Source organism: Zootoca vivipara, chromosome 7 (genome assembly GCF_965207765.1).
Source record: "Zootoca vivipara chromosome 7, rZooViv2.hap1.1, whole genome shotgun sequence".
Taxonomy (NCBI): Eukaryota; Metazoa; Chordata; class Lepidosauria; order Squamata; family Lacertidae; genus Zootoca; species Zootoca vivipara.
Window position 1 is genome coordinate 85,297,901 of NC_142590.1, and position 24,288 is coordinate 85,322,188.

Below are 24,288 nucleotides of genomic sequence, written 5' to 3' on the forward strand. Positions count from 1 at the left end.
ATGTCAAAATGCCAGACACTGGAGAATATTCTCCCTCAAAATTCACAGGCAAGAATTGCAGAGGAGGAATTTGGGAAGTGGGGTGGGGAGATTTGCTTCAGCTGAGTTACTCATCCTCAGACTTTTGGATAGAGGTGAGTTTAAAATCTGGTATAAAGGTGGTAAGGAGGCCCATGGATATTATGGTTGCCTTTGTGATTTCTAAGAAATTATTTCTTTCTTTTATTGAAAGGGGGGGAGAGAGAGTAGTCGTTTTATAATGCCAAACAGTACATTATTATATTGAAAGCAAGATAGTCCTTGTGGAATAAAACTGCTAGCCCATGTAAGCAAAGGCATATCAAGTCTGCTATGTATTGCACCCCCGGCTCACATTAAAAAGGAGCTCCCTTTGCTCCGCTTTAAAAATGCCGAAGAATAAATTCTCCCTAACTGCTTCTCATGTCATTAGTGTAAGGTTATGCAGATGAAGTCTTTAGTGTTCGCCTTTTTTATTATTATGTGTTAAACACGGGTCTTTGCTGAGCTTTTCAAATGAATTCAGAACATGAAATAGATTTGAACCGTTTTTAAAAACACACACGCCAAATCAGCTTCCCCCCTTTTTCCCGAGCTGTTTTGATTTAATGCACTGCTGGTGATTGAAAGTGTATCTTAAAAGGCCATGTTTTACTCTCCTCAAATAATGTTCTGCTTCTTTGAACTTTGCCTCTCTGTGAAGAACATAGCCATGTTAAAAAAAAAAAAGCAGCTGCAAAGCCAGAACCGAAAATTCCCACTGGACCCTCCAGCAGTCTTAATCAGCAAAGTTCTTTTCCGGCTGCAGAAGTTTCCTTTCAAGAGTAGATAAAGGTCTCCAGATTCTGCAGTTTCCTCTTTCAGTGGCGTACAGGTGGCAGGTATGCTTTCTGGCCCCAGAAGATGTTCCGTGTTGTAAATTGGGCATAGCTAAAGCCATACTGCAACAATAGAAGAAAGATTTCCTTAAACCATATATGCCAACTCAACCACTCCAATCAGCAAAATGTTGCAGATGCCACGTAACAGCCATTTCATGTTTGTAAGAACATAATCTTTGGAACTCCCTGCCTATTGATATCAGGCAGGTGTCTTCACCATCCTCTTTTCGGTGCCTGCCAAAAAGATTTTTGTTTAGACAAGCCTGCCCATATCAAGTTTAGAAAGTGATGTGGATTTTTAAAATCTGTTTTTAGCCTATTGTTATTTTAACTTTTCGAAAGTCTTGAAATCTTGTTGTTATTTTTTCCCCTTTTTATAATTTTGTTTTATCTTTTTTGTAAGCCGCTTTGAGGGTTCTTTATTTTTAGCAATCGAGCAGTGTATAAATTTTTATGAAAGAAATAAATAGAGCAGAAGGGGTGAGCCAGTCTGTTTCTAGTGCAGGTCCATTTTGAATGTGTTCACCTGCAAGTAGAGTGGGTTGAAGGATATGTTGTATATTTATGCAGCATAATTTTAGACATATACTAATATATAAACATTGTGGTATGTTTCTGTGTATGTGCTGGCTCCTTAGGAAACCAGCATTTTTAGTGGAATTGTTGCAGGGAGACTCGTTTTTTTAATTGAGATTAAGCAGCAAGATAGGAATGAGAAGGGAGAAATCCATGCAGATAAGTTTGACATCAAGATTTTCAGAAATCGCCATCCCTACCTATAAGTCTATGTTTCATCCACACAAAATTTGCATTTAAATATGTATTTTTAAACTTCTTTCTTTCTTTCTTTCTTTCTTTCTTTCTTCTTTCTTTTTTACACATTCATTCTGCTGCTTTTGAGCCAAGAACTGAATCAGACCGTTCGGGAATTGCAAAGGCTTGTGGGTAGCTCAGTTCGCATCTGGTCACTAGCCTAGGACAGTCAAACTGAAATGGGTAAAGACTGAATTCCCCGGGAGCATTCCTAGAGAGAGGGAGACTGCGACTGGGCTCGCAAAGAATTGTGTAAGCAAACCAACTTTAATCAGATTTCCAAAACATGTCTTGGAACTCTATCTCCCTATTGTGTTGGAATGTGTGCATAGGGGATTCATAAGACAACCCTTTGCAACAGACAGTGGTAGGAACATAGGAAGCTGCCGTATACAGAGGTCCATCTAGATCAGGCATCCCCAAACTGCAGCCCTCCAGATGTTTTGGCCCACAACTCCCATGATCCCTAGCTAACAGGACCAGTGGTCAGGGATGATGGGAATTGTAGTCCAAAACATCTGGAGGGCCGAAGTTTGGGGATGCCTGATCTAGATTCATATTGTCTATTCTGATGGGCAATGGCACTCCAAAATTTCAGACAGGGTTCTCTTCCAGCCCTGCCTGGGGATTGAACCTGGGACCTTCTGCTTGCAAAGCAAGTGCTCTGCCACTGAGCTGCAGCCCCTTCCCCAGAGGGGGTTTGTTATTCTTGCAATTAATAGGAAGCTTCAGATTTCGACAGGTAAGGGAGCTGTTTTCACAGTCCACCTGCTGCCTGCACTTGAAAATGACCGGTTCCTCTTCTTACATCCGGCTGCCCTGCAATTTTTGCTTCTGACACTTTCATTTCCTTCTCTCCTATAATTTTACCAACTCATTCAGCAACGCTCTTCCGTGTCCTTTTACCAGGAACGCAAGTGGCAGGATGCAGAGCAATTTCTTCATTAAGTGCACTAGCAGGTAAAAGGGAACACCTCTTCCCTCCTCCCACCCCCCCAAGACTTGGCAGGAGATTTGGGATCTTCATGTGAGCTTATGTAGAAATGCAAGGCTATGCCTTAAAGGATTAATTTCACAAACCTTTAAATTGTAGTTTAATTTGAAAACTAATTCAGGCCCATAATTGGCTTTCTGTTCAAATCGCTGAGGCTAAAAGATTTAAATTCTTAATATCCAGATGACTTTCAAGTATCTCGCCCCATCTGTGCATTAGTCCACAGTTTTAATCTCTCAGGGGGATCTCTGCTGGCAGAGGAATAAAATAAAAAAATAAACAACAGGAGAACTAATAGAATAATCTCCTCTCTTTTTTGTTTTTTTGTTTTTGTTTTTTTTTGGCTTCTTTAAAAAACACCGTTCCTGGCATTCTGTAGAATATTTATTTTTATGAGATTTCTCCAATTTAATTTGCGACATGTAGATCTCACTCCCAGCTATTTAATTTTTTAAAAGGGACATCAATAACAAGAAGAGGACTGTGGAAGGGAGGCAGGGTGGGGGAAGCAGAGCTACTGCTGTGGCAGCGAGTTAGAGAAGGCAAAAAGGATTTTAATTACAACATTCTTCACATAAGCAATAACACCAGCAATGCTCGTCTCCTTTGGAGGTTTGCCCTCGGTGCTTAGAAGCACACACTCACAAACACTCCATGCCTTGTCTCAAATGAAGGAAATCAGAGTTGATTGCCGTCTTTGAGTCAGCATTGTAAGCTCTGACAGGCAGCAGCTCTCGAAGGTTTCATATACAGGTCTTTGCAAGCGGGTGGCGCTGTGGTCTAAACCACAGAGCCTAGGGCTTGCTGATCAGAAGGTCAGCGGTTCAAATCCCTGCAATGGGGTGAGCTCCCGTTGCTCCGTCCCAGCTCCTGCCAAACTAGCAGTTCGAAAGCACATCAAAGTGCAAGTAGATAAATAGGTACCGCTCTGGCGGGAAGGTAAACAGCGTTTCCGTGGGCTGCTCTGGTTCGCCAGAAGCGGCTTAGTCATGCTGGCCACATGACCCAGAAGCTGTACGACGGCTCCCTCGGCCAGTAAAGCGAGATGAGCGCTGCAACCCCAGAATCCTAATGGTCAGGGGTCCCTTTACCTTCACCTGGAAACGCCAGAAGATAGAATCTGGGCCCTTCTGCATGCAAAATGAACCACAACACTTTCCCTATAGACAAGGAAGATGCTTGAACATTGAACTTGAGCTAATCTGCATTCAGTTTCTCATTATATGAGTCCCAGGACCTCTGACTGTTACAGCCCCTACAGTCAGTCACCCCTGACATCCTCATTGACTTGCCGTACATGCGTGAGACTCATCCCGAAGATGTGCTTTGCCATGAGTTGTTATTACACTCCAGTCCTTTTCCTGCGATGCCTGCGTGGTTAATTAGTTATGATTATCAATCTCCACAAAACACGCAGAACACACGCCCCAACAATGTGATCACAACTCGGCAGACTTCTGTGCAAAAGAAAAGGTTTGTTCGTTTTCTTAACCAAGCACTTAATTTTGTTAACATGAAAGGCATCACTTCAGTCACTCGCGACAAGGCTCCTCTTGCATTCTCTCCAAAAAAATCCTCTTCAGGCCAGCTTGTTCTTTTTTATCCTCATTAAGGCATCTCACTGCACCTTTCATGAAGCTGATAATCTCCCGCAGTTAGGAAGTGACGTCTTTTATTAATTAGGTTAGCTGCTTGAAAGGTCAAAATCTGCCATTGATTACAACAAATAACGGTGAATGAGAATGGTTGGAGTTTCCAATTGGAGCTCGATAGTGTGTGGTGTCAAAAGGCTGCTACCGTTGTCTGCAAATTGTTGGTGGTGTTTTTTAGATCCTGGGTTCGCAGCAGATCTGGTTTGGGGATCCCTACTAGCGCAACAAGAAAGCTGGTCTAACTTGTCAGAGGGAAAAATCTAACAAGGGAGTTGGGTGCAAGCAGGCCCCAGGCCTCCATCTCCAAAATAACCAGCCCCTGCCTTCCATTGCCACAGATGGCTGCTCTTTGTCCATGCTCTGCCTTTGCCTTTGGCATTGCATCTAGGAAGACGGATGTTGCCACTTAGGGGTCAAATATGACCGAGGCGTCGCCAACTCCTATCTTGGAATATATCATCATTTCAGAATTTCTGGGTGCCTCTGGAAATTCAGATTCTAATCTTTTGCATTTCTCCTGCATGCCTCACAGTTTGCGGGCAAACACAAAGGTCACTTGCCCTTTTCACACATTCCAGGAAAGTGCGCAGGGGCCCTTGGGATGGTGTCCACTGACCTATTCTCCAAGCAACCATGAGTGTTATCCCAATTCTCACCCTCTCCATGTGGTCACTGAGCACCTGGAAAGGACTTCAGCCGCCGTTACTAAATGCTGCTAGTGCATCATGCAGCTGAAATGCTCTCAATCTTCCTTGCTGCCCTCATGGCCAGCAAAGGATAGTGGCTGCTGAGGCACATTTCACTTTCATAGCAGTGGAGCACTGCAAATATATATCTTACAGGGAAGGCCAAGCTTCAAGCAAGGACATCTGAGGGCTTGGGGGAAGCATTCCTGTCACCTTATCACCTGCAGCTGTTTGCACTTGCACATGTTTAATTAATTTGAAAGGGATTATAGAAATGTGTGGGTATATTATTTATTATTATTATTATTATTTATTATTTATACCCCGCCCATCTGGCTGGGTTTCCCCCACCACTCTGGGCGGCTTGCAGCAAATACCAAAATACATTAAAATATCACAGATTAAAAACTTCCCTAAACAGGACTGCCTTTAGGTGTTTTCTAAATGTCAGGTAGTTGTTTATCTCCTTGACCTCCGATGGGAGGGCATTCCACAGGGTGGGTGCCACTACCGAAAAGGCCCTCTGCCTGGTTCCCTGTAGCTTTGCTTCTCGCAGTGAGGGAAACACCAGAAGGCCCTCGGCGCTGGATCTCAGTGTCCGGGCTGAGCAATGGGGGTGGAGACGCTCCTTCGGGTATACAGGACCGAGGCCGTTTAGGACTTTAAAGGTCAGCACCAACACTTTGAATTGTGTTCGGAAACGTACTGGGAGCCAATGTAGGTCTCTTAGGACCGGTGTTATGTGGTCTCAGCGGCCACTCCATATACATATGGAAGGGCCAACACTCGCTGGTGGTACTTTACCTGCAAATGGTCCAAGATCTCCCACATTTCCATCTAGGACAGGCACCCCCAAACTTCGGCCCTTCAGATGTTTTGGGCTACAATTCCCATCTTCCCCGATCACTGGCCCTGTTAGCTAGGGATCATGGGAGTTGTAGGGCCGCAGTTTTGGGATGCCTGATCTAGGACCTGAAACCCTGCAGAGCAACTGCTGGTCACTTTAGGTCAGGCATAGTCAACATGGTGCCTTTTAGACATTTTTGACTACAACTCCCATCATCCCTGACTATTGGCTATGCTGGCTGGGGCTGATGGGTTTTGTAGTCCACAACATCTGGAGTGCACCATATTGGCTACCCCTAGGATAGGCAATCCTGAGCTAGATGGACCAATTCCCTCTCTCCCTAGCTCCGCAGAGGCCATAGTAGCTCCTGGTGCTGAAGCTTTTGCACAGAGTATTTAGAAAGGTTCTTTTCAACTCATTGCCTCTGCAGAAGAAAGGCATTTCATTCATTTTCTTGCCTTACACATGACTTTTTAAAATTCTTGATTATTGCTGTTACTTGTTATTTGGGCAGCCCCGTTCCATTTTTTTTCCTTGATGTTTTTTTCAGACCAGGATATGAATTGCTATTATTTGGTTTCCTCTGCTTGCTCCACACCTTGTCAACCATATATGTGTAATCGTATCTAAATGTAGATACAGATGTTTTCATTCCGTGCACTCAGATTGCGACCAAGGGGCCAAGAGATTATAAGGGGAACGACATGATGCACAGCAAGGTATAAAAGCCCGCAGGGATATTATTAACTTTAAATTGCAAAACGAGAGAGAGAAAAGCAGTGCTTTTTATATTAAAAGCATTTGTTGAGGTTATTTTGTATATCTTATAGAAAAGGGTAGGGAAGCTTTCTTCCAGCCAAGGGCCACATTGTCTTGTGGTCAACCTTCTGAGGGCCGTTTGCTAGTAGTGTAGTAGGCAAGTCTAGCAGCCAAAGTGGGTGGAGCAATGGATGTATCTCTTGCCTCCGTGCAGTTTCCTAGGCTGGATTTCAGTCACATAAGTCAGATATTCCTGTCCATGCACGCACGGAGAGAGAGAGAGAGAGAGAGAGAGAGAGAGAGAGAGAGAGAGAGAGAGAGAGAGAGAGAGAGAGTTCTCAAACCAGTCAAGGAAGAGTTATTACTATAGCCAGGCAAATGCACTCAAAGGGGGCAGTGCCGGATTAAACCCTGTGGAGACCCCTAGGCAGTCAAAATCTTGGGGGGGGGGGTCTTACAAATTACCTCCTAATACATTTTTGAAAGCTTCGTATCTGGATGTTCCTTGTACACACTCTCTAGTGGGATAACATTGAAGTAGGAAAGCTTGGTTGTAATTGTCTTTCAAGATCAAATCAATAGTATTTTGATCCGTTGTCCCAGGGCCCCTAAAAGGCGTGGGGCCCATCGGCTGGTGCCTGCTCTGCCTATTTGGTAATCCGGCACTGAATGTGGGGCATGGATGGAGTTCCCCCCACCCCAGTGTTATTCAAGTCAGACTCCTTGGGCACACGTCCTGCTGTGGAGACCTATTTTCACAACAATCCGCATCAAGTGAGAGCAAAAGACAAGACAAGCTCAATCAGGGCAGTAGTCTATTCCAGCATCTTGCTTCCCATCATGATCAGTAAAATGCCTCTAGGAAGCCCATGAGGAAGAGGAGAAAGCCATAGGCATCTCCTGTTGTTGTTCCCCTACAAGTGGTATCCAGTGGTACATACTTCCTCTAAATGTGGAGACTCCATATAATCATCATGGGTGAAATCAATGGGTAGAGCTATTTGAGGGCTTCCATGTAAAAGAATATGAGTAATACACCCCCCCATGCCAGTGGGAATTCTGGAAATCACAGTGGGGGGATGGTATTCCCTCCTGGTCAATAAATCACTTCCTTTGCAATTCAGGCGGGGTGAGGCAATATATCCATTTCAGTTTCTCTGTTTCTCAGTTTTGTAGACTTACATCCAGTTCTTCACAGCTACATCAGGCTGTGAATTCTTGTCGGGGTGGTGGTGGTGGAGCAAGTCCTTGTGAAAACTGATTGTTATTTTAATGCGAATTTCTCCTCATCTGATGTATGAAATTTTGCCTGATATACACATGTTGGCAAGCATTTTGGAAAGCATCCTTCACTAATAAAATGCATTTTTTACAGGCTGCTTTCATTGACATGTGCATTTTGTGCACTTTTTATCCTTATATACGCAGTTTTTTTGTATATTACATGCCTGGCAAACTGCAGTGCAAAATTCAGAGACGTGCGGATTTCATAGCTGCCAAGTTATCCCTTTTTTACAGGGATTTTCCCTTATGCTGAATAGGCTTCCTCGCGAGAAAAGCGAAAACTTGGCAGCTATGGCGGATTTTTGAAGAGTTTCTGTGTTTTGGTTTGCATGTCAATTCGGAAAGTGCAAATTAGGTAGGAGGTTCATTTGAAAATGTGAACTAAATCAAATTACTCCCCCCCCCCAATCCCTACTCTGAGCAAATCTGGAAAACTTCCTTGTGGATAGTGAGAGACAACTCAGATACCAACCCTCAACTTTCGCCTCCCCTCCCTCTAGCAATATGGTAAGTTTGTGAAAATATGTGGGGAAGCGGAGAGGAGGAAAACAGAACTAATGAAAGATCTGGCACTGAGCCACTCAAAGCTGAATCATAAGTGGAAGTGGATATGCACAGGGCTTTTTTCAGCTGGAACTTTTTAGAAATCAGTTCCGGCACCTTTCAGGTGGGTGCCATTGCTGTTTGAAGAGAACGAGGAAGGTGTTCGTGGTGAGTTCTGAGACCTCTTTTTCTGGAAAAATAGCACTGGATACGAGAACATTGTAGAGTTGGAAAAGGAGTGACTGCCCCAGTGCCCCATGGACTGCCCCATGTAGAAAGTTTGCAGCATTTGCAGCTTATAATAAGATACAGTGGTACCTCAGTTTACAAACACAATTGGTTCTGGAAGTCCGTACTTAACCTGAAGCGTACTTAACCAGAAGCGAACTTTCCCATTGAAAGTAATGGAAAGTGGATTAATCCGTTGCAGACAGTCTGTGGAGTACTTAACCTGAAGCAACCTTTCCCATGGAAAGTAATGGAAAGTGGATTAATCTGTTCCAGACGGGTCCACGGAGTACTCAACCTGAAGCATACTTAACTCGAGGTATGAGTGTAATTGGTTCCGGAAGTCCGTACTTAACCTGAAGCGTACTTAACCTGAAGCGAACTTTCCCATTGAAAGTGATGGAAAGTGGATTAATCCGTTCCAGACAGGTCCGCGGAGTACTTAAACTGAAAATACTCAAACTGAGGCGTATTTAAACCGAGATATGACTGTAGAAGTTTATATAATTTTGCATGGCGTTGAGAGAGAGAAAAGGTTTTCTCCCTTGCTCATAACTCATAGACAACCAATGAAGCTGAATGTTGGAGGATTCAAGACACACAAAACAAAGCACTTTTTCACGCAGATGTATAGGATTCACTTCCATAGGAAGCAGCGATGACCACCAACTTATAAAAGCATAAAAGAGTATTGGGAAATGATCCATAATGAAATGGGGGGGGGAATGTTTAAAGGTACTCCCCCCCCAAAAAAAACCAGAGTCTTTTCTGTTGGGGATAATTCATACTGAAATTCCCAGGTGTCAAAAAAAGGTTATTTATGTATGCTACCACTGTGGCCCATGTTTCTTTAGCCCAAAAATGGAAAATGAGTGAGGTCCCAACCAAAGAAGAATGGCAACTTAAGTTAAAAGAATATGTACAACTTGCAGACTTAACATATAGAATAAGAGAACAAGAATAACATACATTTAGAGAAGACTGGAACATGTTAATTGAATATATGGGAAATAATTGTGTACAGCTGAAAAGGTTGGCAGCATTAAGATAAATTCAATGGTGTAAATAAGTGTTGATGAATGCAATAATGGAATACTGAATGGTATAGTTTTTTTGTAAAATATGCAGGGATTTATGATATGTAAGATGAACCATGGAAAGAGAAGAAGGGAAGTCATTGATATTTTAAGGATGTAAAATAAGTACCGTGTTTTTCTGTGTAAGGCGAGGTTTTTTAACTTTGAAATTATGCTTAAAAATTGGGGTTGTCTTATACACAGATAGTGGAGAGGTGGGAAGGGCGATTGGTGAATGCAGTGAGCAGGAGATTGGCAGCAATGTTTTTGTGGGTGATTGATTGGTGCAGGAAAGTCCGCTGGCTACTGGCTGCTGCAGCAATTGGGCAGGCAATTGGCGCTTGCCTTTGGCGAGTGTGCAAATGATTGGTTGCTTCGCCAATGTGCACTGCTGCGGTCCTGCGGGTGAGCGATTTTCGACAACCCCTCCCCCCCAAAAGCTGAACTAGTCTGGGTAACCCCCCCCCAAAAGCTCAACAATTCTGGCAATCTCTCCCCCAAAAGGCTGCACAACTCGGGGCAATCTCCACCCATATTCTCTTTTTTAAGCCCCTAAAAAGATGGGGCATCTTATACATGGGTGCATGTTATATATGAAAAAATACGGTATTTTAAATTGCAAAACAGAAAATGTAATTTAAAAAGAGTGTGTGTGTGTGTGTGTGTGTGTGTGTGTGTGTGTGTGTGGAAAAGTATCATGGCAGATAAGGCTATCAATGACTACTAGCCAGGATGACTATGCTCTACTTCGTTGATTTTTCAACAATACAACATAAAAAACAGAACAAGAAAAACACAATACATACACAACATAACAAAATATCACCATTACAAGAAAAACAAGAAAAATCCCAATCAATCTTATATCACATATCTTTGTCGACTTCCTCCATTCCCTCCCAACTACGTTACTATATATCACTTCCTTAGTACTTTCCAAATCTTGATTCCAATCTTTTAAATAATTAATTAAACCTATCGAAGAATTGATGCTTTTGAATTGTGGTGCTGGAGGAGACTCTTGAGAGTCCCATGGACTGCAAGAAGATCAAACCTATCCATTCTTAAGGAAATCAGCCCTGAGTGCTCCCTGGAAGGACAGATCGTGAAGCTGAGGCTCCAATACTTTGGCCACCTTATGAGAAGAGAAGAATCCTTGGAAAAGACCCTGATGTTGGGAAAGATTGAGGGCACTAGGAGAAGGGGACGTCAGAGGACAAGATGGTTGGACAGTGTTCTCGAAGCTACGAACATGAGTTTGACCAAACTGCGGGAGGCAGTGCAAGACAGGAGTGCCTGGCGTGCTATGGTCCATGGGGTCATGAAGAGTCAGACACGACTAAACGACTAAACAACAACAAACCTATTAATACTCTTAATACCTTATCAATACAATAAATCTCTTATACTTATCTGAAAATATAAATCTATTCTGATTAAATCTTAAAAATTCAATATCATAATAACACTTAACTAAATCTTAATACACAATACACTTAACTAACACTCTTCTATAACCTCCTTTTACTTCCAAATCTGTAACTAAATACTGCTAATCTTACAATTCTTCTCTAAATAAACTTTAAATTTCTTCCAATCTTCTTCCACCGATTCTCTCCCCTGGTCCCGGAGTCTCCCAGTCAGCTCGGACAGTTCCATGAATTCTATCAGCTTCATCTGCCAATCGTCCACCGTAGGTATTTCTATGCTCTACTTCCATGGTGAAAGGCAGTAATGCTTCTGAAGACCAGTTGTTGGAAATCACGAGAAGGGAGAGGGCTCTTGTGCTCGGGTCCTGCTTGCAAGTTTCCCACAGGGATACGGTTGGCCACTGTAAGACCTGGATGCTGCTCTAGATGGGCCATTGGCCAGATCCATCAGGCTCTTCTCATGTCCCTAGGACTCAGGGATTTCTGAGCTGAAGGAGTTCATTTCAGAACCCATTACTCACTTACGAAGCTCCTCTCCCACACTCAACTTCTGTCCTTTCCCCTCAAATGCTCATAAGCACACTATCCGTTCCGCAAAACATCACATATTCAGGAGGAAAAATCGCCAGAAGGGAAACTTTCCATCAACGGAAAGACATTATTAGCTCAGGTTAATGAAGATCTAATATAATATGGCTGTTACTACATGTCTGCCCATAATGATTGAATTTTTTTTCTTCTATGGGGGAATGATTAAATTAACTTTCGTGTAGTTCGGAAATTAGACCGAAAAGGTTAACCAACCTTTAATGATTTGGCAATAATAAGAATTTATAAACATAAACTGTAAGGTGCAGCTCAGTAAAGAATAATTATCACTGTTTTATGTTTAGATCACAGCACTAGACAAAGTGTTGTTGGGGAAAGGTTGTACATTGCTTGGAGGCATAAAGAGCAAAGTGGACGGGTTTTTAGATGAGGGTTTGGCCTCTTGATAAATGCCCCATTACCTCTCTGTTTTAACATGCATTAAGTCTAACTAATGAACATCAATCTTGCTTAAACCTAGCTTGGTATAATGGCAATTCTAACGCAGCTATAAAAATAAAGCTTTTGGTTGATAGCTGTTCAAAGAGTTTAGAACTTCAGAGGCGGTCATAATCCCATACTGCATGCCCTTGGGTCTTCCTTCCATTTTGGACACATAATTTTTGGCGATTAACTTATATTAATGATGAAAGTGACAAGCATTCTAGGGGTCAGGCACAGCCCTGCGTGTGCACTGACACAATAAAATACACGCGTGTGCAGTTGTCACACATCCTAATCCACTCTTGAGTTGCAAGCCGGGAGCATTGCCCCAAATAGGGATTTTGTCGTGCTTGAAGTGTACATCCAGTGTAAACCTAGACTAATGCAAATGCAAAACATTTCTTTAAAAATTTTTTTAAAAGTGTTGCTTTTTCATCACAAAGGTTGGAGAGGCGCCAAAGGAGGTGCCAGAATGAGAATATCAAACCTAGGCTTGTAGTGCCTGGAGCGGCTAAGTATTAAAAGTGGCAGTGAAACAGTTGTGGGAAGGAGGAGTGAACAGAGCAGGGAGAAAGAGTGAGTGTGGGATGGAATAAAAACAGAGAGAGGCACAGGTTCCTTCCCGATACATCAAAGGATAGTGGAACAAGATAAATGGCTCCCCATCCAGGCCATATGGATACTAGAATAAAGGAGGAACCTGCACACTAGGGATGGGGAAGAAATCTGATTCCGTTCACATTTAAAGGCAAGCCTACTTAATTCACCCTTCAAAATTTGTGCTCCTCCGAATTTTTCAGTGCCCTTCTCCATCCAACTAATGTACACAAGGATGCATACCCTAGGGTAAATTTCACCATAAAATACATTTACTGGTGACATTAACATACCAAACTGCTAAATAGGGGGGAATTCCTTTGCAAAAATGTGTACTTTGGTCAAAAATCACATGCTAAACTATTTCCATTAGGAGAAATACACATTACAAAATGCTGATCAGTTTTTTTAAAAAATGCAAACTAATATGGAGCACTGAACTGAAGACTGGAAAAATGAGAAACCGAGAGTTACTTAAATGGGGTGTGCTTTGTTCCTACAGTAACTACTTAAATAAGCCATGATGGAAGTGCCTGGTGCTTTGCATAGGAAGCTGGGTGACAAAAAAGGTTTTTGCCCAAGCATAAAAATTGGGTAGGGGGGAGATGTGTGTGTGACAAATGGATGTACAGTGGTACCTCGGTTTATGAACACAATTGGTTCCGAAAGTTTGTTCATAAACTGAAGCGTTCATAAACTGAAGCGAACTTTCCCATTGAAAGTAATGGAAAGTGGATTAATCTGTTCCAGACGGTCCACGGAGTACTTAAACTAAAGCATTCATAAACTGAAGCGAACTTTCCCATTGAAAGTAATGGAAAGTAGATTAATCTGTTCCAGACGGTCCGCGGAGTACTTAAACTGAAGCGTTCATAAACTGAAGCGAACTTTCCCATTGAAGCGAACTTTCCCATTGAAAGTAATGGAAAGTGGATTAATCCGTTCCAGACAGGTCCGCGGAGTACTCAACCTGAAGCGTACTTAACCCGAAGCATGAGTGTAATTGGTTCCGGAAGTCTGTTCATAAACTGAAGTGTTCATAAACTGAAGCAAACTTTCCCATTGAAAGTAATGGAAAGTGAATTAATCCGTTCCAGATGGGTCCGCAACGTCCATAAACCGAAAATTCATAAACCGAGGTGTTCATAAACTGAGGTTCCACTGTACATAATAGTGTAAGAAGAGCTCTGCCTAAGGCCTGTCTAGTCCAGCACCCCGCTCTCAAAGTGGCTGACCATGTGATTATGGGATGTTGCAATGCTCCGCAGCTGGTATTCAGAGGCATATTGCTTCCAAAAGTGATGCTAAAGCATAACCATCACACCTACAGGTCATTGATGGCTTTATCCTCTGTGAAAATCCCTGCACTGCTAAGATGTCCAAAATTATTATTATTATTTTGTAATTTAGTTTTTATCAAAGATTTTTTGTGATACAAAACAAATAAACAAACAAATAAACAAGGGATAGCAGATAGTGGTTAAGAGCGGTAGACTCGTAATCTGGGGAACCAAGTTTGTGTCTCCGCTCCTCCACATGCAGCTGCTAGGTGACCTTGGGCTAGTCACACTTGAAGTCTCTCAGCCCCACTCAACTCACAGAGTGTTTGTTGTGGAGGAAGGGAAAGGAGAATGTTAGCCGCTTTGAGACTCCTTCGGGTAGTGATAAAGTGGGATATCAAATCCAAACTCCTCCTCTTCTTCTTCTTCTTCTTCTTCTTCTTCTTCTTCTTCTTCTTCTTCTTCTTCTTCTTCTTCTTCTTCTTCTTCTTCTTCCTCTTCTTCTTCTTCTTCTTCTTCTTCTTCTTCTTCTTCTTCTTCTTCTTCTTCTTCTTCTTCTTCTTCATTTTTCACAGCTCGTTTACATTCAGTATGAGACACTATTGTCATAGACACTGGGGGAAATGAGAGGGGAGAGGGAGGGTTGGGGTGATGACCTTTTCATTCTATTGCATAGTGTTTGGGGGGGGCGGTTGTGTCAGCATCTCGTGGGCAGGTCCTTTATTTATGTAGTTATTTGTTTTTATTGGCATTGTGAGAGATTGGAAGGTCTAAGGCTTGGTTTGTATTTGGTTCTCTGTCCAGCTGGGTTAACCCCATGAACCCCCAAGTACAAAGAAAGCTCCATAAACAGTCCTATGTGAGATAGGGAGATGTGGTCACCTCTGATTTTGCATTTTGAGTACCATTAAGGGCTGCAAATTGAGCAAACCTAACACGTGCAGCACAATTGACTATTGTGCCCATGCGTGTTCATTTCAGTGAGGCTTGTGCAAAATAACTGCTCGGCGTATTGTGTCCCTTATAAACTATAGCAGGCATGCCCAACAGGTAGATTGTGATTTACCAACAGATCACTGGACATCTGTGGTAGATCACTGGAAGATCATTGGCTACCCCCAAAGAAGCTCAATACCGTAATAATAATAATAATAATAATAATAATAATAATAATAATAATAATAAATTATTTATACCCCGCCTTTCTGGCTGGGTTTCCCCAGCCACTCTGGGCGGCTTCCAACAGAAATATTAAAATACACTAATTTCTTAAAGATTAAAAGCTTCCCTAAACAGGGCCGCCTTCAGATGTCCTCTAAGAGTCTGGTAGTTGTTTTTCTTTTTGACATCCGGTGGGAGGGCGTTCCACAGAGCGGGTGCCACTACCGAGAAGGCCCTCTGCCTGGTTCCCTGTAACTTGGCTTCGCGCAATGAGGGAACCGCCAGAAGGCCCTCAGCACTGGACCTCAGTGTCCGGGCAGAACGATGGAGGTGGAGACGCTCCTTCAGGTATACTGGACCGAGGCCGTTTAGGGCTTTAAAGGTCAGCACCAACACTTTGAATTGTGCTCGGGAATGTACTGGGAGCCAATGCAGGTCTCTTAGGACCGGTGTTATGTGGTCTCGGCGGCTGCTCCCAGTCACCGGTCTAGCTGCCGTATTCTGGATTAATTGTAGTTTCCGGGTCACCTTCAAAGGTAGCCCCACGTAGAGCGCATTGCTGTAGTCCAAGCGGAAGATAACTAGAGCATGCACCACTCTGGCGAGACAGTCCGCGGGCAGGTAGGGTCTCAGCCTGCGTACCAGATGGAGCTGATAAACAGCTGCCCTGGATACAGAATTAACCTGCGCCTCCATGGACACCTATGAGTCCAAAATGACTCCCAGGCTGCACACCTGGTCCTTCAAGGGCACAGTTACCCCATTTAGGACCAGGGAGTCCCCCACACCTGCCCACCTCCTGTCCCCCACAAACAGTACTTCTGTCTTGTTTGGGTCTCCTAAAAGAAGCTCAACATATTTGCCGTGCACCCCCAAAAAACAGGGCTTTCCTCCTCCCTAAAAAAAGCTCAACAACCTCAAACTGAAGCCCCCAAAGCAGGGCTTTCCTTCCTAAAAAAGTTCAACAACTTTGAACCCCCCAAAAGGGGGTAGATCACTGCCAGTCTCTAACTCTGTGAGTAGACTCTGTGAGTAGATCACAGTCTATTGGGAGTTGGCCATCCCTGAACTATAGCATATGAGCTGGGGGGGTCCTTCCAGGCAACAAACTATCTTGGAAGGTTCTGCCAACTCAAACCCTGAAGCTTCCATCTCTAGCTTCTTTGTGGCTTGTTCCTTTCAGTGCACTCCAATACGATAGCATTCCCTACGTGATTCAGCCCAGGGGTGTTTGATGATTTCAGCTGCTTTCAGCCTGCAACCTTGCTGTCTCTGTAAATTTCTGGGAGATAAGTTAAGTTCATTTTGTGTGTGTGCTCAGGAAGGTACTCCAGGTTAATGCAGCAGCTCTGACTGCCATCTCCATTGATATTCTTGTGTGAATACCATCTTCTTTGTTGTGGTGGTGGTTGCAAAAGGTTAAATGGACACTCCACTAGTGAGCCACGTTTCCAAGCGCTGCCAAAAGCGCCAGCCCACTTTCCAACAGGCATCTTGTTGGCCACTGTGAGAACAGGATGATTGGCTAGGTGGACCATTGGCCTAATCCAGCATGTCTCTTCTTATGTCAATGTTTTCAAGAGGGAGGAGTTTGCTTGCTTTTTCATGGCTCCCTGGAAGGGGATTGCTTTCATAATAACAATTGCAGAAGTTTTTTCCGTGTGTCCTCTTCTCTTTTTTGGTAAATCCCAGGACACAAATTTTTATAGCCCTCTAGCAACTACAGTGGCTCATTTACCAGAAGTAATGTATTTAGTGTTAACTCCGGAAGTGTATACTTAATTCTGACCAAACTAAGCCCCCTGATGTATATTGTGCTTCAAAGACCACGGTGGCAATTTGCAATTCAGTAGCCTCCCATGTGATTTGAGGTTAAACATTCACGTGTTGGCTAGCAGAGAACAACAGTTAACCAATAGTTAATAACAGTTAATCAACCAATCTAGGTGCTTTGAGAGCTCTTCCTGATCTTCTTTAGCTTCAGCGGAATCTTCCAGTTAAACCCTTTCATCAACACACAGAGGCATACTCCATTTCAGATGATGATTGATTCTGTTGTCATTTCCACCTTGTGTGAAGGAACCTACGTGATGACAGTGACGGCCAACGATGCGGACGACGTCACTACAGCCAATGGGATGGTGAGGTACCGGATCGTGACGCAAACCCCACAGAGCCCATCACAGAACATGTTCACCATTAACAGCGAGACTGGAGACATCGTCACGGTGGCTGCTGGGCTTGACAGAGAGGTAAGAGTTCAATGGGAAGCAGAATGAGCATGCATGATGGCTTCTCATCCCGGGGGGGGGGGGGCTTTGCCTCCATTCCAGTGCAACACCTCCGACGCTTGCCTTGGTACCCAAGTAGCAGCTCCAACAAGCCCAGGCACCTCTTACACTGACTTAAGTTTATTTAAGTTAGGGTAATTTATCTGAATCACACACCAAAGGTAGAACTAAATATTGTGGCGAGGAATATTGTGTGGGCAAAGAAGATATGGGTGTGATGCTGCAGAGAGGAAATGACTGGTAGGGGATGGGTTAAACACATCCTCCCTGTGCTGCATCTCCATCATACACATGGACCAATAGATCTCCATCTAAAGTATTTCTCCAGGTCCCTCCTTTGAGGGAAGTTCAGAGGCTGGCGACAGATTCAAGGGCCTTTTCAGTTGCAGCTCCAGATTGGTGGGGTGTTCTCCCCAGTGAGTTCTGCCAGGCACCTTCCCTGACATCTTTTCTGTGCCAAGTAAAAATGTACCTTTCCTCCAGGCTTTTGATCGACTATGATGCTGTCGTTTGCTATAAATGTGCTGCCAAACCTTTATGATGTTGTTACTTGAGGGAAGCAGGGTTGCTTTGTGTTCTTTTATATGAATCGCACGTGTTTTTGCATAAATAGGTTTATATAGTGTTATTATTTTCTTATAATTTATATCCTGCCCTTAATCAAAAAGATCTCAGGGCGGTTCACAGAATAAGGGTGGTTCACAGAGTAATATACTTTTTGGTTGTGCTTATGTTTTTAAAGGGGTTGTGAGTCACAGCTAGTGACTAGCAAGTTTTAAAAATAGTGAAGATGACAAAAAAAATGATGTTGATGATGGTCACGAACCACCACCCCCCTCTTTGTAGCATAGAGCTATAGCTTCCAGACATGTACTGATTGTGCCAAACATGCTTTTCCTGCTTGAAAGTGAAGGGTCAGAGAGATCAGGAGGAGACTCTGCCTCTTCTGGCACTGACTGCAGTAACTTTCAGAGTCCTGCCTCCTTCTTTGAAAGCCATGGATCTAAAGTGCCAAAATCTAATGTGCAGGGAGATGCCAGTCGTAATGCACCCCCCCCTTTTCTTTCCATCCTTGCAAGCTGCCTCAAAGCCTACAGGTTCCCAAGGAGAGGCAGCTGCCCAAACTCTTGCTCTTCCTTCCAGCCTCCCTGCTCTTTCTTTCTCCGCTCCCGCCCTCCCCGCATCAGTGTTTCTGTCTGCTTCTTTCAAACACCTCAGGCTGCCTTTTTCTGCTCGGAGGCTGCATAAAGGCTTTAAGGATTCCGGGCTGCTTTGACACATCCCTGCAAAGCCTCAGAGCGGAAATCCTTGAACGCTGCCTTTGAGCAGGAGGAAGGTGGCCACTGGTGAATTCAGAGAACTTGAGGGAAACATTGACAGCCAGTCAGCAGCCAGCAGTGGGGGACCTGATGGGCCGTCAAAAAGATTTGGGAAGAGAAAACAGGAGGGGTGCCAGGTGGAGCTGGCATGGAGCTCTCTGGCTTGCCTGAAGCAGACTTGTCAGCTACAATTGACCCTTAGGCAGCAGAATCGGCTTGTGTTGGGTAAGTCAGTTGGGTAGGTGGAGAATGCTAAAGAGGCTGTGAGAGTTAGCAACTGAACAGAGCCTGAGAAAATTGCTTCCATTGGCTTCATCCCCAGGCAGGGCAATTTAACAAAGAAGGCCGTAGCTCCATGGAAGAGCTTTGCAAACAGAAGGTCCCTGGTTCAATCCTGGGCATCTCCAAGTTAGGGAAGGAAGGGACCCCTGCCTGAACTGCTGGAGAGCTGCTGCCAGACAGAGCTGAGCCAGATAGACCAATGATTTGACCTGACCAAGTACAAGGCAGCTTCCTATGGCAGTAGGAGGCTTACTGTCACTACTTGAAAGAGCAGCCAGAGAAAAGCTCAAGGTGTTGCTCTTCGTTTAGCAAGGCTCAGGAACAACATTTGCCTTCCCATTTCTCAGCAGAACATTATTCTGGGCAATGGCTTTGGACAGATTGATTAATTGTAAGTGAGAAGCCGTAGAATCTGTTACATTCTCTCCATTTCCCCAAGAAGTGAGAGCTCCCAGTGGACAGCATGGCTGTTTCCTTTGCACAAGAGAGGAAACAGGCACCTATATGTACACAGGCACCTATATGTACACAGGAACATTTCACCACCACGTATGGTCTCCCCGACATGGTTCAATCATCACCTGGGACCCTTCTCTGGTTGCCTGGGCCTCAGGGGGCAAAGCTGGTGTCAACTTGGGGCAGGACATTTACTGTTGTGGCATCCACCTTCTGGAATGCCTTGCTGTGTGAGATCCATCAGGCCCCAGATGGTTGAAGAAGACCTCGTTCTATATTATCTTTGTGCTGATGTAATTTGTTGAACACATTGGGCATTGTTAGCGTACTAATTTGAAGTGATATCTGTGGGTTGGGCATTATCTTTTCTTTATTCTGCTTTTGCTACTGGCTGGAGATAGAATTTTTATGTGTAAATAAGAAATGAATGATGGCACAGCCTAATATAGTGGTCTACATTACCTGCTCTAACTGGAGATTCCAGGAATTGAATCTGAGACCTTCTGCGAGCAAAAGTTCAACCATTGATCAATAGACATGCTTACATGGTAGAGCCTCAGAGATCAGTACACCACCAGTACTAGCTAACTCTAGCTAGAAGCTTTCTCTCTTCCAACCTCCTTGCCTTTTTTTAAAACTCTCTGCCTCTCATTACCTCCTATCTCTCTTTCACAAATGGAAACACGAACCCATTCTCCCTTCCTTCAGATGGAGAAATGCCACCTTCTTTATATAATAATAATAATAATAATAATAATAATAATAATAATAATAATAATAATAATAATTCAACCTGGAGGCGGCTGGAGGATCGATGGCGGCACTCACACAGGACCTTCACCACCCTCACTGGTACTGATGAACACCCAGCCCAAACCCCCTGATGATCTCTCCCAGCAGCTGCATGTAGATGTTAAAAAGCATGGGGGAGAGGACAGAACCCTGAGGCACCCCACAAGTGAGAGCCCAGGGGTCTGAACACTCATCCCCCTCCACCGCTTTCTGAACAAGGCCCAGGAGGAAGGAGCGGAACCACTGTATGACAGTGCCCCCAGCTCCCAACCCCTCTAGACGGTCCAGAAGTATGTTATGGTCGATGGTGTCAAAAGCCACTGAGAGATCCAGCAGAACTAGGAAACAGCTCTCACCTTTGTCCCTAGCCCGCCGGAGATCATCGACCAGTGCGACCAAGGCAGTTTCAGTCCCATCATGAGGCCTGAATCCCAACTGGAAGGAATCCAAATGGTCCCCTTTAAGCCCGATGGGTATCCCATTCAAACTCATGGAGAGATCCCCATCTTTCAGCAATTACCTCCCCTTGATGAAACATCACTAGAGCATCCTTTACTATAAACGGTCTGCCTATTAATAGCAGGGCGGGGGCTAGGGGCTCATGGCTGAACCAGCATTCAGTTTCAAATACTGCCATGCCGTTTGCAAAACTGAATAAAGCCAGGCCCATACCATGGTTGAAAAAAATACACACTTTAACCCTTGAAATATTACCTCTGCCTTCAATCAGTAAAGATAGAAAAAGCCACCCAAACTGTGAAGGAGGGAAGCATCATATGAATTACTGATGGATTTAAAGCTATATTACCTGGCTCCCATTAATGAGGCTATAGATATGGTGACAGAGCTATGTGTCCATTCACTCATTATGACTGCACTTAATTGAATGGATCCCCAAAGAAGATAGTGATAATTGGACTATAGTTCTTTAAAAATATATTAAAGGGAGTTGGTTTCGCAGCAGCCTGCTTTAAGCTCCATGCTCTCATGACAGCGTAAAATGCCAAAGCGGGACAAAAGGTTGTCATTTCCATTGAGCTAGTGGAGGGATTGTTAGGCAAGTAGGTAGATTGTAGTTCAGGATGTTCAGATGATATTTCATCAATGGGAGATTCAAAGGTGCATTGAAATAAACATGTGAGTGTAAAAAAAAATTAAGAGGTTGAAAGCAAATGTTGCTGCTGAAACATGTAAAGGGCAAAAGAGAAGAGAGTAGTTTGTTAGGGAATGTTTCAAGATTACGGAGGAAATGTCAGGCACTGGTGAGCAATATATGGATTATAGCAAGAAAAATGCACAGCCAGGAGAAAGAGGGACAGAGGAGTGTTATTAGACATTTTGGTGCAAGGGAATTTTTAGAGCTGTTGCAGAAGGCATGGAGAAATATACTAGGAGTGTGCATATGCCCTGAGATTTGCACCATATCTGTTTCTGTGCATTTTTAAAACATTCCCGTCTGCTTCTGAGTCACACATTGTGCTTTCTCCACTTCAATCTTTGTTTGGGGTTCCAAGTTGCTTTGTATAAAATGAGGGAAATCTATTTTAAAAAACAAAACAAAGCATCTTTTGGGCCAAATCAGATAAAATCTACAGGCACAGGAGCTCTTCAGAGGGAATTAAGTTTGCCAAATTGTAAACGAGGGGGTCTAAGGGCCTTTTCGTATGTGATGTAAAAAATGATTCAATTTCTTCCATAATCTCTTGTGGGTGGGGGGAGCTGAAGTTTGTCTCTTTCTGACTTAAAATTAATCAAGAGGTGGCCAAGTGGTTTTTATTCTTGTTGTTGTTATTGTTTAAGTTTACAGCTTCATATCGGCCCCTTTTCTCCCTGGCAATTGGGTTGTATCCACAGTATTCTTAAAAAAAAAAAAAAGACCCTCCACTGCTGTGCTTTAACAAACAAACAAAACACATTTCAGAGCTCCACATGCAACATTTCCAACAGCTTTCCTTCTTGCCAAGCCCATGGACTTCAATTAATATATATATATATATATATATATATATATATATATATATATATATACATACATACATACAATGGCATTGTAGTGGACGGCTCCACCCTGACTTCCATCCTTTGAAATTCAAGCTATTCATTTAAATAGTTGTTTAAAATAGGGAGCCTTTTCTTTGGAGTGAAACTAAACTACCTCCCTCTCGTGTGGAGATACACCCTGTGTATAAAGGCAGGGTTTCTGATCACACTAACATAAGCAAAGGCTGCTAGATCAGTCCAATGGCATCCTGTTCTCACAGTGACTAACCAGATTCCCGTGGGAATCTGTATGCTGCTGGAAGGACCATATATTACAACTGTATGTACCCTATAAGCCGTGGAACTGCCTTATACTGTAAGTAAAGGACCTGACCCTACCCAAACTGTCTCGTGTTTTTCTGTTCCATTGGCACATTCTGCTGGCATGTCGAATGGGCACTCTGCACATGCCCCAACACTAATTCTGTGGGGTGTAAACTACTGTTCCCAGGATTCTTTGGGGAAAGTCTTGTGCTTCAAACATAACATACTTCAAATGTACATGCTTGTGTACACAGCCTTGACATTATAGCACCATAATGTCCTCCTGTTTCAATGCTTCACAACCAAGAAAAGAAAAAGTTATCTTAAAAAGAACCTGTGCAGATTAAACCACAGATGGTGTCATCCCACCTAGGGTTGTAAAGGCAGCAAGATTATTCTTCACGCCACTGATACTGACAAACAAAGGGATCTGCATGGGCTTTCTTTGGAGGGATTATGTGACTTCCAGGAACGACACATGTTAAATTGGTGCACCTGAGCCATGAAACAACTGCAGGGAAGAGAAGCTTCTCAGCTGACTCCCTGAAACAGATGATATCCTTGGTCTTCTTTGTCATGCTATCCTGCAGCTTATGAAGTAAGGAAATATTTCAGATTACTTCATGACAGGAGGAAGGCTGTGAGCTGAGGATATGGCACAGGACTTGCAGCACAGAGAGCAGATGAAGAACGATGGACATCTCATGGTCATCTATGCTTTGGTGGTGTGGTAGAGCACCTGCTCCACATGCAGATGGTCCCAGGCTCACCTCCCTCCATCTCCAACTAGAGCTGGCAGAGATCCTTGATTGAAACGCTTGGAGAGCATCTGCCAGTCAGTTCAGATCATGGACCAATTGTCTGACTTGGTCTAGGGCTCCCAACACAGCACAACACATGCCTTGCATGTTGAGATAGACCATCTTTCAAGTTCTCCTTATGCCAAACTATCACCACATTACTATTAACTGAATGACTACCCCCTTATTAAATGATTGGGGAAACACCTGATGAGTTTCTTGTGCCACCGCTATAATTGTATCGGAGAGTCTGAGTGTCTTTGGTGGCACTGAAGAGGACCACAGTCATCACCCAAGGTCAAAGGTTGGAGATTGGTGGAAAGCCCAGTGGTAGAGAACATGCTTTACATGCACAAGGTCCCACATTCAACCCCTGGAATTACCAGGTAGGGCTGTGGATTCCCCCTATCTGAAAGCCTATAGACCTGTTGCCAGTGAATGTGGGCAATACTGACCTAGATGAGTCTATGGTCATACAGAATCATAGAATTGTAGAGTTGGAAGGGACCCTGAGGATCTTCTAGTCCAACCCCCTGCAGTGCAGCAATATGCAGCTGTCCCATATGGGGATCAAACCTTCAGCCTTGGCGTAATCAGCACCACATTCTAACCAACTGAACTATCCATTAGATTCAATGTTAAGTCATCTTCCTGTGTTCCTAGCTAGGGATGGGCCAATCGGTCAGTTTTGGTTTCTCTCAGGTTCTCATTTTTTCAATCTTCAATTCAGTTCTTCACATTGGTTTGAGATTTTTTTAAAATA

General features: G+C 43.6%; 1 protein-coding gene across 5 annotated transcripts in view; it reads left to right on the forward strand.

The window, feature by feature from the left end:
• CDH4 (cadherin 4) overlaps positions 1 to 24,288 on the forward strand; it is a 747,009-nt gene that overhangs the window by 602,512 nt on the left and 120,209 nt on the right. For all 5 annotated transcript variants that reach the window (XM_088674703.1, XM_035121942.3, XM_088674704.1 and 2 more), the window contains one exon: positions 17,361 to 17,533. In XM_088674703.1, the coding sequence (XP_088530829.1) occupies positions 17,361 to 17,533 (173 nt within the window). The remainder of the gene's footprint in view (positions 1 to 17,360; positions 17,534 to 24,288) is intronic.